The sequence below is a fragment of the Mobula hypostoma genome, chromosome 1 (genome assembly GCF_963921235.1).
Source record: "Mobula hypostoma chromosome 1, sMobHyp1.1, whole genome shotgun sequence".
NCBI lineage: Eukaryota > Metazoa > Chordata > Chondrichthyes > Myliobatiformes > Myliobatidae > Mobula > Mobula hypostoma.
Window position 1 is genome coordinate 68,841,365 of NC_086097.1, and position 19,778 is coordinate 68,861,142.

General features: G+C 38.8%; 1 protein-coding gene across 5 annotated transcripts in view; it reads right to left on the reverse strand.

The window, feature by feature from the left end:
* Nucleotides 1–19,778, reverse strand: part of akap6 (A kinase (PRKA) anchor protein 6) — a 390,019-nt gene that overhangs the window by 118,676 nt on the left and 251,565 nt on the right. For all 5 annotated transcript variants that reach the window (XM_063050225.1, XM_063050244.1, XM_063050217.1 and 2 more), the window contains 2 exons: nt 11,848–11,996; nt 6,395–6,515 (listed from right to left, as the gene is read on the reverse strand). In XM_063050225.1, coding sequence (XP_062906295.1) covers nt 6,395–6,515; nt 11,848–11,996 — 270 coding nt within the window. The remainder of the gene's footprint in view (nt 1–6,394; nt 6,516–11,847; nt 11,997–19,778) is intronic.

Below are 19,778 nucleotides of genomic sequence, written 5' to 3' on the forward strand. Positions count from 1 at the left end.
AATGACAGTTGTTGCTATACCTGCAGGGGGAAATAAAAATACAATATCGTGGCTCAGTAGTTCAGTGGTAGAATGTTGGATCCTCAAGTCCAAATATCCAGAAGCATTCATAGTGAAGTTTCTGTTATGAGCAGAATTAATCTTCACAGTTGTTCCATCTGGATGCACCCATGATTTGGTTATTGAATAAAGGAGTAACGTTGATAGGGTATCAGAAATGTCTATCAACAAGGATGCTCCAGCTACTTCAACAAGAGGTTTCAGGTGGTATCAGATAACCTAGGTTGCCAAAAAATATGCTGGGGAAGCAGAGTCTCCTGTAGTCTTTACGCAAATTTAATAAAAAATAATGGCTACTACTCTGTGTAGAATCACCGTGATAATATGTCCCCTTGAATACCTAAGCCTCTTTATCCAGTTGTTCAGTTACTGAGATAAGAACTTGATGGTTGCAATCCGGTACATACTACCTGAACAGTTAGTGGAGGCAGGTGCTCTCAAAGCACTTGCATATCAAGCACACACTTGAAATGCCAATGCATAGAAGGCAGCTGACCAAGAGCAGCTAAATGGGATTAGTACAGATAGGTTCTTGATGGTCAACATCATTATGGTGGGACAAAGGGCCTGGTTCTGTGTGGTATGACTTTATGCCTCTAAAAATGGACAAGAATACCACAGATCCAGTCACTTAGTCTTCAGTTAATTTATCTCAGCCAATTGTCCTTATTTCCATAGGTTCAGAAGGGCACTTTTCTTCACTGCTACACAGGAATAAACTGCAAGGCTATTCTTTTGAGGATAACAGCTGGGAAAACTGGACAAAGTATCTTGCATACTGCTAAAGTTCACACATAGTAATTGGCTACTATCAGGAAGGATAACAAGAAAGGGAGGATGATTCCACACCTCTGAAGAATTAGAGGCTTCAAAAAGAGAAAGCAAGAATACTTAGAAACATAGAAAGCCTACAGCACTATACAGGCCTTTCGGCCCACAAAGCTGTGTCGAACCTGTTCTTGCCTGAGAAATTACCTAAGGTTACCCATAGCCCCCTATTTTTCTAAGCTCCATGTACCTATCTAGGAGTCTTTTAAAAGACCCTATCATATCTGCTTCCACCACCGTCGCCAGCAACCCATTCCATTCACTCACCACTCTGCATAAAAAAAACTTACCCTGACGTCTCCTCTGTACCTACTTCCAGGCACCTTAAAACTGTGCACTCTCATGCTAGCCATTTCAGCCCTGGGAAAATGCCTCTGTCTATCAACAGGATCAATGCCTTTTATCATGTTATACTCCTCTATCAGGTCACCTCTCATCCTCCGTTGCTCCAAGGAGAAAAGGCCGAGTTCACTCAACCTATTCTCATAAGGCATGGTCCCCAATCCAGGCAACATCCTTGTAAACCTCCTCCGCACCCTTCCCATGGTTTTCACATCCTTCCGGTAGTGAGGTGACCAGAACGGAGCACAGTACTCCAAGTGGGGTCTGACCAGGGTCCTATATAGCTAAAACATTACCTCTCGGCTCCTAAACTCAGTCCCACAATTGATGAAGAACAATGCACCGTATGCTTTCTCAACCACCGATTCAACCTGCACAGCAGCTTTGAGTGTCCTATGGACTCGGACCACAAGATCCCTCTGATCCTCCACACTGCCAAGAGTCTTACCATTAATACTATATTCTGCCATCATGTTTGACCTACCAAAATGAACCACCTCACACTTATCTGAGTTGAACTCCATCTGCCACACCTCTGACAGCCCTCCACACTATCCACAACACCCCCAACCTTTGTGTCATCAGAAAATTTACTAACCCTTCCCTTCACTTCCTCATCCAGGTCATTTGTTAAATTCACAAAGAGAAGGGTTCCCAGTACAGTTCCCTGAGGCACTCCACTGGTCACCGACCTCCATGCAGAATATGACCCGTCTACAACCACTCTTTGCCTTCTGTGGGCAAGCCAGTTCTGGATCCACAAAGCAATGTCCCCATGGATCCCATGCCTCCTTACTTTCTCAACAAGCCTTGCATGGGGTATTTTATCAAATGCCTTGCTGAAATCCATATACACTACATCTACTGCTCTACCTTCATCAATGTGTTTAGTCACATCCTCAAAAGCTTGTGAGGAAATTAAGAGAAAACACGAGCCACAGTGGCAGCTGAGAACTAACCTTGGGTATTAAGAAGAAAAACACAGATCCCACTCAATATTAAATGTATTATGATTAGTTGCGTATCATGATATTCTCTTATGACATCTAATGATCAGAGCTGTAGTAGAAAATTACACTTTTAAAAAAACATGCAGATTCCTCAGTGATGCGAGATGGCTATTATTCTGTGATCTCAGCTCAGGTTCTAAGAACTCCAGCACCGTGGCATCAAGCTAAAAATAACTAAAGTTTAAATGAATCAGAGCTAAATAATCTAAAAAGGGAATACAGAGCAAATCAATCAGTATCCACAAGAGAAATGAAGGTTAATGTTTCAGGATGAACCCAAAACCATTGAGTATTTCCAGCACTTCTGTCCAAGAACCAGGACACAATACCACACTAGAAAACAGTAATTAGAAAGCCGCAAAATTCATCTCTATGAATTGAGATATGATTAGATTGGTGCACTTAATTTCCTCTCATTTCTTCCATGATGATTATTAGATCTTTTGCCAAGAATTTATACTTTAATCCACTTAATGGAGATGAGAAACTAATTAATATTTTTTTTCCTTTAATGGAATGCCACCAACAAAAGAACCATCTTTAGTGAAAAGCAAAGTATTTCACAAGTATACATGTGTCTGAAAGTGGATGCCATTTTATGTGTAAACCAGAGTATTGCTTGGTTTCAACTAAGCTCTTCCAATTGATGATAAAAATTAAAGCTAACTCATCACGAGGACCACATTTACAATGTACTGGAATGTATCATATTGCAGAACATGAAACTGCAGAGCAAGTGTGTTGGATGTTAATGTAATAGTGAAGGCCAGAGGAGAAAATCTAGCTGCAGCTGAATCAGACTGAAGGAAACTGAATTCACAGTTGGTGGAGTTGCAGCAATATTGTCTGTTTCGAAATGATGATAAATTTACACAGCTAGTAATAACTAATACTCTGAAAAGCATTAAAACTGTGTTAAATAAGCTGTCAGAACTGCAAAATTAAACAATGGAAACTTTAGGTTTAAATGAAATAAGTGAACAAGCCACAGCATCAGACTTTGCAGGTACATATTTCATGGTTGAAATCAAACTGTCAGAGAGAAATGCACATTCTGGAAATGCTTTGAAACCTACTTCTAAAATCTGGCAAAGTAGCGCGATATGTGCTGGCCGACACCTTGCCAACTAAAATCAGATACATAACAACACATTCAATAACAATTGCTGGCAACTCAGTGAATGTTTGAAGCCACAGGAATTGTTCCCAGGGGCAGAGAAAATTTCCAAAAGTTTCAGACTAGCCTTTTGGTGACATATAAAAGATGATAGGAAACTTGGGGAAAACATGGCAGCAGAGCTGTACTTCAGGGCCATTTAACTTTGAAGGATATGCTTCATTGAAACCATAAAATAGAGGCACGGCCTATTTTGAACAGGAATAATACCACTTGGGATTGGTGGTGACACAAACATCATTAAGAATGCCATATACAACACTGTCATTAGTTCATATTGTAAAAGCAAATATATATCACAATTGTGCATCAATATAAACAAAACAGCATTTTTCAAATACAATGAACATGTATATACATTTATTTAGAAGAGGTTATTTTTTCCATAAGCCTTGTCTCCAATTTGCTGTGAAGTGTGAATTCAAAGATTTACTATTAAGTGGATAGCTCAGGGATCTCATTCCAAAACAAAACCTTTGTTTTCGTACAATAAACCCATTAGTAGATGGGTCAATGCATGATTTCTTTGAGAATGTGGATGTTGGTGCATCTGAAATTCAAATGACAGCCTCAGAACATGGCACTGTGCTATAGAATAATACCCATCAGCAGCCAATCACATTGCATTATTTCAATAAACAAATCAACCTTTTATACACAGATGCAAGGCAACATCAGAATGCCATATTCTTAGGGGAAGTAAATTAGAAGTCTGAATTTTTCTTAAGATTCTCCCACCCCTCCCCCATAAGCCACACCGCAAAATACCACAGGGAAAATAGTCCTCTTTCTGGATTTGTCACAGATGGAAATATAGTTTAAGAAGATATGACAACGGGAGTTCTGAATGTTTGATAGGAAAAATACAGCCACAAAATTATGGTATTGTTTTAATATTCTAAACTTAAAAACTTGTGTAGAAATAATTCATTTGAAACACAAGGGGATTGGTAAAGTGCCTTTAAATTGCAGAATTGTAATGTAAAAACAGAGCCTTCTGTCATGTGAGGTGGTCAGCATAGTTGTTGGTCAGCTGCTTTGAACTCCAACATTAGCTGAGCATGCTTTCATAGTGTGCAAAGAAAAAAGAGATTTTAAAAGCTGCTTGTTACAAAACTGATATTAAAGCAAAATCTTGTCCTTACTATTTTGCCAACATTCTGCATATTATCAACAGGCGGAATTTCCAAGCAAAATTTACTGACAAATGACAAAGACTGTATTTTATTTGTTCAACAAAACTTTCATCTGCAGGGGTTAATATGCAGGAGAAAATCTTTATCCTTCTAGAACAAAAGGGAAAAAATACCTTTATATCAGCATTTAACAAAAAGAAGAACGGAGTAAAGGAGATTCTAAAGATAAAGTTCAGTGGAGGTGAGGAGCGAAGCTGTGAGAAGATAGTAACGGCAAATGAAGCAGTCTGCTTGATTCTTCTAAACAAGCCCTCCTCAGCTAAGGGCTACTTTGAAGTTTAAAGAACTTGCTTCTTTCAGGAGTCTGTGTGTGCATCACTGCCCACCACTAATTAGCAGCATGCCAGTTTCATCCAGGTAAAGGAAGGACCCCAAATGTGGTGCATTCAAATAAAAATCAAAGAATACACAAACCCCTTTGTGCTTACTACAGTGCTTCAAAAATTCTCTTTTCATGTATGTAGTTATGCCCCTGGAGAATGCATGTGTGATTTGCTCTCACAGCTACTCTTGCTTCTCTCCCAGGGCTGTTCCTGCATGTGGTCTGTTTTCTTTCCTCACGGTTTCTCAAAAAATACAAAATCTGATTGCTCCTTATCTATCACTCCTGTACACCACCTACGGATTAGTGGCATCCACCCCCCACTGGCAGTGTGACAAACAATGCCCCCGGCTGCTTCCATTACTTTAGCTGATAATGCACAAACCTGGACCAGAGACATTTCTCCTGCTGCCACTCTTTAAAATGATAGTAAGTTCTGATGAAGCCACTAAGATAAGAGAGAGGCTCCTATTTGACCTTGAATTTCCATTCCTTGTATAAAAATGAAAAATTACGAGAAGAGCCAGAGGGTGGTTGTTTCTTGTCATTATCCTGTTGTCAATTCTGATGGTGGTTATTAATTTTTTCCTTTACGATTCACAATCTGCTCTTTGAAATGTGCCATATGTTCAAAGCAATTCAGGGATGACAACTGTCAGAATTACAACAATAAAAAATAGCCTAAATGAGGCAGATTTACTGCTGTGGAGGTTTGGCTGAAAATAACCCCAGAAATGCTAACATATTACTCCTTCCCTGTTTTAAAATGCCATCGTATCTATAGTATAAGCTTCAAGTTTTTTTAAATCAGTAAAAGAACAAAACAATATTCTACAACATTGAGAATTTAATAGTTTATGTAACTGAAAGATGCTGAAATACACATTCCTCATTTTTCTCTTTGAGACTATTTAAATTAATACTAGATTCTAAAATATTTGTTTTAATCTTGTGTAAAATAACAACTCAAAGCAATAGAGGCTGCCCTATTTATAACTGATAAAAATTCATTGAAACCTGACTGGTATCGATGCAGTGATAAACCATACTCCTGGCAAATTTTGTTCTTACAGTTTCTGAAGGGCAGACTAATCTGTCTGAAGCTTCAAATAAAAACACACACTGTAAAGTAAAGCCCCTGCTTGCATTGACTATTCATTTTGTTTCAGTCTATTTATTAATCCTGTCTCCTTTATTTCTGCTTCACTATAGGAAGGATTCTTCATTCCTTTATAAAATTAAACTTAATAGAATGTGATAAAGGGAACTCTTTGGCAATTATGATGTCTGCACTCTCTGCTGGCATGCAGGAGATGGAAATGAAGTTGGGGACAGGGAAGGGAATTCTAATAGGCACCATGATATATACAATGAACGTCAAAATGTCCACGGAGAGAAAGACTTGTCAGGATAATCAGATTTTCCATAGCCACATAAAGACAGTAACATAGGCTCTAACCTTGTAAAGATGCTGCTGCTGCTCTTCTGACATCATCAGGTCATGGCTGTCCGTCACTATGGATTCCATGTCAATCAGCCAATCCCAGAGCTCCTGGTATTCTGATTCAAAGTCCAAAAGGCTGGAAAGCAGAATTAAAAATGCATTATGCATTATATAAATAAAATATATATTTCTGAATGTATACTGGCCAGAAAAAGTAATTGCTTGTTATAGGAACATTAAACTTGAAACTAGTCAGCAAGATTTCATTAGGTTTGATTATAAGTAGATATCACAACATGATTAATAAATTAAGGTAATAATGCATCAGAGAGAGAGACATACTATACATCAGCTTATTCGATTTCAGCACTGGTCGCATGACAAGCAATAATTTGTCACTGTTTTAACATAGTGGACATAAATATATTCTGCAGAAAAGATTGACAAAGTTATTTAATACCTATTTCGTGTTTTAACTAGTTTAAAATTCTTCATTTCAATTTAGTCTTGAGCATCATTTCAATTAGATAGATGAGTATCAGCAAAGCAAGAGGGACAACAGCACTGAAGGCAAACTTGCAGTCAAAGGTTTTATTGGAAGATGAAAGTACATCAGGAAGGTTTTTTTTGGGCATGAGTGAGTATGCCAAAGCATTCAGAAGGCTGGATGCACCACTAGACAGGTAATCCCTATTGATATGTCCATTGCAAAGGTAAGGCCAAAAAGTCAAAGCAAGGAATTCTCAAAAAGGCAGCTATGTTAAAATTCAATAGGAGTTAATTAGATTTCAGCTAAATAAATCATTAGAATGAGGAGCTTAGAAGGATTAAAGCCATGTTCAGTTCAAAGCTGAGTGCCTGAGTTAAGCAAAGTACTGGGTTTACAACTCAGTATCAGCACTCCAATGCAGCGATAATTGTGGAAAGTTCATACTGCAACAAACCTTTGTGGAATTCTCAAGATTTACCAAAATGTAACTCTTGATGATGATCCTTATTTACACCTCATAACATCAAATAATTTTTGTCATAAATTAAGAATTAAATTATGCTTTGGTATTACAGTGATGTCATTCAACAACAGTTAATGGAAAGAAAACATCTCCTTGAGGAGGATTTGTTGCCACATTCAAATGGATTCCAAAATCTGGCTCAATAGAACGTATCTGCGTTTAGCAGGGTGGAAAAAAAGAAATTTTGCTCTGCAGATCTACAAATAGCAGTTGTTTTTGCTATGATTTCGAAGAGCTTTTCATTGGGCAAGAGCATTACTTCATGATGAATTTCACAGTCTTACATTTAGATTCTGTCTGAATAAACTGAAGCAGAATATTGGATTTATTGAGACTTACTACTTAAAAATATTCAAATTCAGGCTACAAATATTTTTATATTTTCTGAACGAATTGATTTTTCTTCAAATGTGTTCAAAAATATAGTTCCTACTTCATGTAGCTTAAGCGCACATATATTAAAATAAAATACATGTCCTCCTTTGTTCACACAATAAAATCGAATAAATTCAATTTATTTTACTTGGTTAATGCATAATCTGATGTATTGTAAATGACTGATAATTTTAAAATGGAATTACATAATTTTCTAAAGAAAATAATGTAATTGAAAACAAATCTCAAATTATATGTATGGTGTAATATTAATGTGTGCAATTCTGGTTGCCTCATTACAGGAAAAATGTGGAGGCTTAGGAAATGGTACAAAAGTTTGGCAGGATGCTGCCAAGTTTTGCAGGCATGAGCAATAAGGAGAGGTTAGGACAAATATAGGTTATTTTCTCTGGAGTGACAGGATGAGAGGAGACCAAATAGTTTATAAAATTGTGAGAAGCATGGATAGGGTAGACAGTCAAAATATTTTTTCCAATGTTAATATGTTAACATGTAGTCGAGGTGAGCAGGGGAAAATTTAAAGAATAAATTTTATCACTTGCTGCTGCATTAGAGTACCAGAGCTACTGACTTGACTTGTAAACCCATAAGTTTTTCAGGGCATTTTTTCTACTACAGAGGGTGTTAGGTGCCCAGAATGGGCAGTCAAGACCAGTGGTGGAAGCAGACATGATGGTTGTTTTTAAGAGCTTTTAGATAAACACATGAAGAATCAGGGTGGTGGTATATTGATCATTACAAGCAGAAGAGATTTAGTTTAATTTGGCATTGTGTTTGGCACAGACATCAAAATTTCAAAATTCAAAACAAATTTATTATCAAAGTAAATATGTGTTACCATCATTCATTTTCTTGCTGTACATAAACAGATAAAACCGACAAGCAACCAATGTGCAAACGAAGACAAACTGCGAATGAAAATGATATTGAAAACATGAATTGTAAAGAGTCCTTGAAAGTGAGTCTGAAGGCCGTACAGTCAGTTCAGAGTAATGGTGAATAAGCTATCCACGCCAGTTCAGGAACCTGATGGTTGTAGGATAATAACTGTTCCTGAAGCTGGTGGCGTGGGACCTAACACTTCTGTGCTCCCAGCTTGATGGTAGTAGCAAGAAGAATCAGTTCCTGTGCTGTACTATTCTAGGTTCTATGTTACTTTTTAAAACATGTTCTGTAAAACTTCTGCATTGCATGAATCACTTTACATGCCTTAGATTCTTTGCTGATGGTTTACAAGATTTGGAACATCATGGTGAAAGGGAGCAGAAGTTAATTTCACATCTCCTAGGATACTTAGGAGACCTTTTAAAACATTCCCTCCTTGACTAGTGTTCACTGACAGAGTCAAGACTAGACTTAACTGTGTTAGACATTGCAATGTATTGGCTTCCTGTCACTGTCTATGCTCACATTAGGAATGGGCAAGGTATTGAAGGGAAAATATAATTCCCTTCCTTATAAGTTCCCAGCTGAGCAATTCAGCACGAACAGCTAGAAAATTGAGGAAATTAACTTCACCATATAACAGAAAGAAAATTTTAATCATCTTGACCATTGTTTACAGATTTTCTTGTGGCTAGCTCAGGTAAATATGGCTCAGCTGCAAGGGAGTTTGTCATCTCTTGGGAAACTGTGCAGCAGATAAAAGGTCCATTACTCCAGTGTGTGCTGTTTGTAGGATGGTTTGCAGTATCTGCAAGTCCCTAATTTGCTTCCTTAATGAACCATTACCATCTTGAGCTCATCCCTTCTGATGATCCTGGGGGATAGTGTGAAATGTGGACTCTTTAGGATAAATGCCCATAGTTAATTTGCTTCCTTTGTAAAAGTTATCCAGCTTGCCTTCAACTTCCACGTATTCCTGTTCATAGAACTGTTTCTTGCTAAATGTTTGCAGGCAAGTTACATCTTAAAGGAACTCACAACAATCCCAAAGAATTTCACAGCAGGCAGAGTACATTTACTTGTAATGCAGGAAAACAGAACACCCAAGTTGTTAAGCACATTGTGATAATAATGAGGAATAAGAATTCTGTAATGATCTTAAATCTATAACCAGCTGAAGAATGGGATGATTTTCCTGGTTGAAATTTTTGAGTGGAAAGTTTGGTACCTAATCACTCCCTAGTTAGACATTTTACTTAATTAATGCATTTCTCTTCTATAAGGGTTTTACTCCAGTCTGTTAATGTTCGGAATAGCAACCTCACCCATGTTTCTTTGTCATGCAAATGGAACCAATTCTAAGGTGGATATACCTGACTGAGCTCAATTTTGAATTTAATGCACATCATACTACAGCTATAATTGGTATAACTAACATCAGTCACGAATACAGCTCCTACACTAATCCATACAGTTAGTGGTCGCTTTACACCACAACTTATATATGCAGACATAGTCAAGAGGTTCAGTTGTTGTTCAAACCAAGCATCAGAATGGGAAGGATATATGATCGAAGTGACCTTGACCATGGAATGAGTGTTGGTGCTCGACGGGGTTGTTTGAGCATCTCAGAAACGGCTAAACTTCAGGGATTTTCATGCACAACAGTCTCTCAAGCTTACAGAGAACGGCATGAAAAACAGAAAACATCCAGTGAGCAGCAGTTCTGTGGGCAAAAATACCTTGTTCATGAGAGAGGTCGGGGGGAATGATCAGACTGGTTCAAGCTGACAGGCAGGCAAGAGTAACTTATGTAATGATGCATTACAGCAGTGGTGTGCAGAAGAGCATCTCTGAATGCACAACAAATTGAATCTTAAAGTGGATGGGTTACAGCAGCAGAAAATCATGAACATACATTCAGTGGCCAATTTGTTAGACACAGGAGGTACCTAACAAGGTAGCCACTGAGTATAAATTTAGGGTGTTGGGCATGATTGAGCCAGGAGATTGAGAGTTTATGACTTGTTCCAGATATTTGATCATTGGCTAAAACTCCAGTGAAACACAAACTGTCCATGGTTGGGTGAGATATTTGTCTGCAGGATAAAGTATCACATATAGCTATTCAAAGATGAGCAAGGGAGTTTTATCTGTGATTCTGTCTAAAATGTATCTCAATCAGCTTCACTAAAGAATATGGTTGATATCATTTTTGTATTTTGTGGAGCTTGCTTCCTATAAAATTGGAGGCAGTGACACACACAAAATGCTGGAGGAACTCAGCAGGTCAGGCTGGAAATCCAAAGAAATGGAAATAGTTTCTGTATACCTGCATAACAACAGTGACTACACTTACAATGCACCAATTTATCTGTGAAATGTTTAGGACACACAGAAATGATGAAAAATATAAAACATGTGAAATAAATCTTCCTCTTTTTACAACTTTTCTGAGTCCCAATCTATTAAAACATCCAAACCCTTCAAAACATTCAGTTTTCTTGTTCCCATAATGTAGTAAGTTATAAAGATGGGAAACCCAGGCACATGGGAGATGGAGCAAAATTAGTCCTTTACAACACATTTATTATGTTGTTTCTCCACACCAGAGGAATTCTTGTGGCAAGTGCATACAAAATATGTGATAATGCATATATATTTTAGTTCTTTTTATTCAATTCATTCATGACGTTATGTAACACGTAAGGCTGATCCCTTGGAAATACTTATATTGTGATTGGGTTATGTAACCTGTGTTTTGTCTGTTGTCAAGACACTGAATTATGAATCACTGAGGGTGGCAACAATAAAATTCTCTAAACTGTTAAAAAAAAACACTGCTTTTTGGGGTTATTGTAGCACATTGAGGCTGTTGACATATACAAATTAAATAGAAGGTGCAAAAATGATAAACTCAGAAGATGTTTGTATGTATCAACACCACTTTCAAAGCCTTGGGTGCAGGAGCTAAGTTTGTCATCTGTTTTAACATGAGCAAGCTTTAAAAATGAATTAGACCTGCTGTGGGTCACTGATAAATTGTGCTACATAGTTTAGTCATAAAGGCTGACATATTTTACTGTGTGGTTAAGTACATTGACATAATGTTCATAAAATAAATAATGCAGTTCAACATAGATTAACTAAAGAAAAACTAAGTCATTTTGATACCTGTAAGTATCTAACCGATTGACTTTTGACATAGCAGCAAATTCTTGTTTCCGCTTGTTGCTGCTTGTATATTGTTCACTATAGAGCTTCAGTGACATCTGCTCCACGGCATCTCTTCGAGTTTCCAAGTTGATAAGCTGTATCTCTCCCTAGAAACAGAGTACATGTATCCAGTGAACATAAATAGTTTAGCATTCATCAAACAATTCAGGATTTTCTCTGCAATCTTATTCTCCAAGTCTGGGAGTTCAGATGCCATCCTTTGAGACTCCTGCTAGTATGTGGGCATTGCATCAATAAAAGGGCATAGAGAGATTTTTTCACAAAGTGAGTAATGTATTCTCTCTCCCTCGTGTGCTATTCAACTGTATAATTTTGTAGAATGCAGGCTCAAATTTAGCAAGATTCAAATGAAATGCAGTACTCAGTGGGTTAACAATTAAGGTTGCTTACAATTTCTTGTTTCCAAGGCCAAGTCAGGGCAAAGTGTGGGAGTGATTTTACAATGTTCAGAAGGCTGGTATTACAATACTATTCATTCAACTTTATGTCACCAGAGTTTCAAGGGTTTAGATCACTTAATTCCATCAGCACAGCTCTGTTGCATAGCACTGACTGTTGCAAATTATAGGCAGAAGCAATTTACAACAATCACCTTGTAGTCTATGACAGATATTTTTATGTAATCCCAGGTGCTTCCTCTGTTATTAATATTTTACCTGCAATGTTTTCCATTCTGTTTCAATTCTGTACTTTTAAAATCTAGCTTCAGACAGAAAGCCTTTTCCCAGCAGCATTCATTAACATTTTCAATTCAAACTGCATTCCATAACCTCTGTTCACAACACAATTAATTTATCCATATCCTGGGGTAATTCAGGACTTCTAGTCTAAGAAGTGGGTACAATGGTTTGCAGCATGAAAGCAAAACAAATTGCAGTTAAAATAATCAACATTAGTCCTTAAAAATCTTAGTCCTGGTTTACTTAACATGTGAAAATGCAGCTGCTCATACTTTATAAGACAATTTGGCCAACTTTTAAGCTCAACTTCTCTCCCCAACTTTGTGGGATTTTATGTCCCAATTATTTTTGTTTTGTTTTGGATTTCTTCTCAGCTGCTGAGCATTATTCCAAATGAAACAATGGGGAGACAGTCACTTCCAGACTGCTGGCATTGACATGGTACGAGGGAGTATCATTCAGCCCACTGAATCTATGCAGCTTTTCTGTAGAGCAGTCCAGACTGTTCTTCACCTTTCCCCGACCCCTTCTTCCCCCTCCCATCCCCACCATTTCCTATGATCCTAAAGATTATATTCTCTCAATTTCTCTCAATTGTTTTCTCTCAATTCACCAGATTGATTCCTGGGATGGCAGGACTTTCATATGATGAAACACTGGATCGACTAGGCTTATACTCACTTGAATGTAGAAGATTGAGGGGGGATCCTATTGAAACGTATAAAATTCTAAAGGGATTGGGCAGGCTAGATGCAGGAAGATTGTTCCTGATGTTGGGGAAGTCCAGAATGAGGGGTCACAGTTTAAGGATAAAGGGGAAGCCTTTTAGGATCGAGATGAGGAAAAACTTCTTCACACAGAGAGTGGTGAATCTGTGGAATTCTCTGCCACAGGAAACAGTTGAGGCCAGTTCATTGGCTATATTTAAGAGGGAGTTAGATATGGCCCTTGTGGCTAAAGGGATCAGGGGGTATGGAGAGAAGGCAGGTACAGGGTTCTGATTTGGATGATCAGCCATGATCATACTGAATGGTGGTGCAGGCTTGAAGGGCCAAATGGCCTACTCCTGCACCTATTTTCTATGTTTCTATTACATTCCAATTCTATTTGAAAAAAACATTGTTGATTATTCTTGTACCACCAGATTATTCAGTATAACCACTGAATACTGAAAAGGGGCTTTATCTCACATTCACCTGTCTCTTTTGTCCATCATTTTTGAATTTTCTGTATGTTGCTTAGTCCTTGAACTATCATAGAAACATAGAAAATAGGTGCAGGAGTAGGCCATTCGGCCCTTCGAGCCTGCACCGCCATTTATTATGATCATGGCTGATCATCCAACTCAGAACCCCGCCCCAGCCTTCCCTCCATACCCCCTGATCCCTGTAGCCACAAGGGCCATATCTAACTCCCTCTTAAATATAGCCAATGAACTGGCCTCAACTGTTTCCTGTGGCAGAGAATTCCACAGATTCACCACTCTCTGTGTGAAGAAGTTTTTCCTCATCTCGGTCCTAAAAGGCTTCCCCTTTATCCTCAAACTGTGACTCCTCGTTCTGGACTTCCCCAACATCGGGAACAATCTTCCTGTATCTAGCCTGTCCAATCCCTTTAGGATTTTATATGTTTCAATCAGATCCCCCCTCAAATCTTCTAAATTCCAACGAGTACAAGCCCAGTTCATCCAGTCTTTCTTCATATGAAAGTCCTGCCATCCCAGGAATCAATCTGGTGAACCGTCTTTGTACTCCCTCTATGGCAAGGATGTCTTTCCTCAGATTAGGGGACCAAAACTGCACACAATACTCCAGGTGTGGTCTCACCAAGGCCTTGTACAACTGCAGTAGTACCTCCCTGCTCCTGTACTCGAATCCTCTCGCTATAAATGCCAGCATACCATTCGCCTTTTTCACCACCTGCTGTACCTGCATGCCCACTTTCAATGACTGGTGTATAATGACACCCAGGTCTCGTTGCACCTCCCCTTTTCCTAATCGGCCACCATTCAGATAATAATCTGTTTTCCTATTTTTGCCATCAAAGTGGATAACTTCACATTTATCCACATTAAATTGCATCTGCCATGAATTTGCCCAAGTCACTCTGCATCCTCTTAGCATCCTCCTCACAGCTAAAACTGCCACCCAGCTTCGTGTCATCCGCAAACTTGGAGATGCTGCATTTAATTCCCTCATCCAAGTCATTAATATATATTGTAAACAACTGGGGTCCCAGCACTGAGCCTTGCGGTACCCCACTAGTCACCGCCTGCCATTCTGAAAAGGTCCCGTTTATTCCCACTCTTTGCTTCCTGTCTGCTAACCAATTCTCCATCCACATCAATACCTTACCCCCAATACCGTGTGCTTTAAGTTTGCACACTAATCTCCTGTGTGGGACCTTGTCAAAAGCCTTTTGAAAATCCAAATATACCACATCCACTGGTTCTCCCCTATCCACTCTACTAGTTACATCCTCAAATAATTCTATGAGATTCGTCAGACATGATTTTCCTTTCACAAATCGATGCTGACTTTGTCCGATGATTTCACCGCTTTCCAAATGTGCTGTTATTGTATCTTTGATAACTGACTCCAGCAGTTTCCCCACCACGGACGTTAGGCTAACCGGTCTATAATTCCCCGGTTTCTCTCTCCCTCCTTTTTTAAAAAGTGGGGTTACATTAGCCACCCTCCAATCCTCAGGAACTAGTCCAGAATCTAACGAGTTTTGAAAAATTATCACTAATGCATCCACTATTTCTTGGGCTACTTCCTTAAGCACTCTGGAATGCAGACTATCTGGCCCTGGGGATTTATCTGCCTTCAATCCCTTCAATTTACCTAACACCACTTCCCTACTAACATGTATTTCGCTCAGTTCCTCCATCTCACTGGACCCTCTGTCCCCTACTATTTCTGGAAGATTATTTATGTCCTCCTTAGTGATGACAGAACCAAAGTAATTATTCAATTGGTCTGCCATGTCCTTGCTCCCCATAATCAATTCACCTGTTTCTGTCTGTAGGGGACCAAATTTGTCTTTACCAGCCTTTTCCTTTTTACATATCTATAAAAGCTTTTACAGTCAGTTTTTATGTTCCCTGCCAGTTTTCTCTCATAATCTTTTTTCCCCTTCCTAATTAAGCCCTTTGTCCTCCTCTGCTGAAGTCTGAATTTCTCCCAGTCCTCAGGTGAGCCACATCCTCTGGCTAATTTGTATGCCTCTTCTTTGGAATTGATACTATCCCTAATTTCTCTTGTCAGCCACGGGTGCACTACCTTCCTTGATTTATTCTTTTGCCAAACTGGGATGAACAATTGTTGTAGTTCATCCATGCAACCTTTAAATGCTTGCCATTGCATATCCACCGTCAATCCTTTAAGTGTCATTTGCCAGTCTATCTTAGCTAATTCACGTCTCATACCTTCAAAGTAACCCATCTTCAAGTTCAGAACCTTTGTTTCTGAATTAACTATGTCACTCTCCATCTTAATGAAGAATTCCACCATATTATGGTCACTCTTACCCAAGGGGCCTTTCACGACAAGATTGCTAATTAACCCTTCCTCATTGCTCAAAACCCAGTCCAGAATAGCCTGCTCTCTAGTTGGTTCCTCGACATGTTGGTTCAAAAAACCATCCCGCATACATTCCAAGAAATCCTCTTCCTCAGCACATTTACCAATTTGGTTCACCCAATCTACATGTAGATTGAAGTCACCCATTATAACTGCTGTTCCTTTATTGCACACATTTCTAATTTCCTGTTTAATACCATCTCCGACCTCACTACTACTGTTAGGTGGCCTGTACACAACTCCCACCAGCGTCTTCTGCCCCTTAGTGTTACGCAGCTCTACCCATATCGATTCCACATCTTCCCGGCTTATGTCCTTCCTTTCTATTGCGTTAATCTCTTCTTCAACCAGCAACGCCACCCCACCTCCCCTTCCTTCATGTCTATCCCTCCTGAATATTGAATATCCCTGAACGTTGAGCTCCCATCCTTGGTCACCCTGGAGCCATGTCTCTGTGATCCCAACTATATCATAATCATTAATAACAATCTGCACTTTCAATTCATCCACCTTATTACAAATGCTCCTTGCATTGACACACAAAGCCTTCAGGCGCTCTTTTACAACTCTCTTAGCCCTTATACAATTATGTTGAAAAGTGGCCCTTTTTAATGCTTGCCCTGGATTTGTCGGCCTGCCACTTTTACTTTTCTCCTTAGTACTTTTTGCTTCTACCCTCACTTTACACCCCTCTGTCTCTCTGCACTGGTTCCCATCCCCCTGTTGTGAACTAACCTCCTCACGCCTAGCCTCTTTAATTTGATTCCCACCCCCCAACCATTCTAGTTTAAAGTCACCTCAGTAGCCCTCGCTAACCTCCCTGCCAGGATATTGGTCCCCCTAGGATTCAAGTGTAACCCGTCCTTTTTGTACAGGTCATGCCTGCGCCAAAAGAGGTCCCATGATCCAAAAACTTGAATCCCTGCCCCCTGCTCCAATCCCTCAGCCACGCATTTATCCTCCACCTCATCGCATTCCTACTCTCACTGTCGCGTGGCACAGGCAGTAATCCCGAGATTACTACCTTTGCAGTCCTTTTTCTCAACTCCCTTCCTAGCTCCCACTAACAGGAGTAGCTCCTAGCAATTTCTCCCACCTAAATCCACAATGATATTGGACACTGCTATCAAACTTGTTCACAACCTTTTATGCTCCAAGGACAGCCACAAATGTTGCAGCCTAACCTAATGAAATCCATCATCCATGAAACCTTCAATAAACCTCTTAATCCTCTCTATGACTGTTATATTCTTCCTAAAGTGTGGTGATCAGCACTAGAGGTAATTCTATAGTTGTGATCTAACCATTATTTTACAAAGGTTCACAGAACCTTCATGCTTTTTGCCCTTTATTCCTTCATCAATGATTCCCAGGATCCCAATGCCCTCCCAACATGTCCTGCCACTATAAAGGTTCAATGTATGTACACACAAACACAGAAATTTCTGTTCCTATGCACCCTTGTGAAATGTGTCATTTAGTTTATGTTGCCTTTCCTAATTCTCTCCAGCAAAATGTTCCATTTGATATCCTTCTGTATTAAATTTTGCCTGTCACTTGTCTGCTCCCTCTGTTAACCTATTTATGTCATCTTGCAGTCAGCAACTCTCCTCTTTATTTTTGTTTAGCTCACCACCTCCAAGTTTGGTGTCATCTGCAAATGTTAACAAGCACAGAAGCTACTTTAGGATCAACAAAGCCCATCTTTGCAGCAAACGGGTTAGTTTATTTTATTTGTTGATGTGGTTAAGGACATTGGCTAGCCTAACAAGGCTTACAATTTCCCCTTGCAACTAATGGGGCCCTGGTTTAGTATTTCTTCCATTGCAGTCTGACATTGCAGTACACCCTCATTATACACATACCTGTCTAGATCACATACAAGTTGTGAAGTAGACCTTTAAGGCATAATCTGTGACTCAAGACTGAGAGGGCAATCACACAGGGAAATGGGTAGATGGTAACCGATGATGATGATAATGACTGTGACAGAGCCCTGCATTCCAAACTGGAATCATAGACTATCAAATTGCAATCCATGCTTGTGATGCCTCATAGTTTAAAAATAAAATTTCACCCGGAATGCTGAGAAAAAGATATTATAAGAAAGTAGGGAAAGTTGAGAAAAGAACCACATACTCAGACTGGATAATGGGGTTCATTTTGTGCTTTCCTACATTTAAAATAAATTATGAATTGTCCCTGGAGGACAAAATAGATTTTTGACTTACGGTATTTAATAATAGAATTATATTTGTCCATTGTATCATACTGGATAATATTACATCCCCACTTGGATCCATCCTTTTGTAAGCATTCACAAAGTGTGGGATTCAATGTCAAATACTGAATTTATTTCCATTATTTCAGAAAATGTAACACAATTGTCACCCAGCACATAGCTAATGCATTTATTAAACTCTATGCAGAAATACTTAAAAGAGTTCTAAAGTATGAGTGTATTTGTTTTCTGCCCAGATTCAAGCAGACTAACCAATTAACAGATCAAATTTTGCAATGCAAAGGCAAAAGTTTGAATGACATGAATCTCTTAAAGTAAGGGCTTAAGTATAAAAATGAATAGTGTGACAGCTCAAGTTTGATTTAAGATTTTTGCTTACTGGGGAGGCATAGCTCATATTTTTATGAATTAAATATTTAACAGCTCATAGGACAATATAATGAAAATAGCAAATCAGGCAAAGGCCCCAGTTGCCAAGATCATGGCATCGTGAGTGGCTCTGCTGCACAGGATGGCAGAGAAAAGAATGGAAGGGCTATAGTGACATGGCAGGGTTGGTGAACCTTTCAGAGAGTGTGTGCCCAAATTGGCAATAATTTCTCTCACGTGCCATGTCAATTCTGAGCAGAGATTATCATTGATTAATGAATGTAACAATAATTATGAACTTTTTAAAAGATAAACAGATGAGTCCCATTGCTTATTTATGTGTATTCATTGTTTTACTATTAGTAAAGGTATATGAGACAAATTGAAATAAATGAAGTATTTTAGAAACCTGTTCAAAATTATTAATATTAATCTTTTTAAAAGATAATTGAAAAATAACATTTTCTACATACTATTGTTATAAATAAAATATGTTTATTGCAAAAAGATAAATATTCACAGAGGCATTAAACTACATACAGTAGTTAACATTATTTTTACTGAATATCCAGTGTTCACTCACAAATGACAGAAGAAAGCAGAACGAAGGCAATAGCAACTGGCCCAACTATGTACTATACAAATACTGATGTGTACACCAGGTCTGTGAGGATTTCAAATCGCATCACCCACATTTTGTGTTCTCATAATTTGTCTATTTAGTTGGCGCCAAGCTGGCGTGAGATGTTTCCTGTAAAAACATCTCACTGTTCCTGAGTTATCAAGAAGAAGTCACTCTCTGCTTCATTTGGTAGTAAAGATAATGAGATAATCATTGTGTATGTATCTTTTTTACTCTGGATAGAGTTTGAATAATTGAGGAGCGGCTCTGCATGCCACGTACCAGCAAATGTTTGTGCAAGCTATCTTGGGCACATGCCACAGGTTCACCTCTCCTGTTGGGGGATTCCATGGTAAGGAAAATAGACAGGA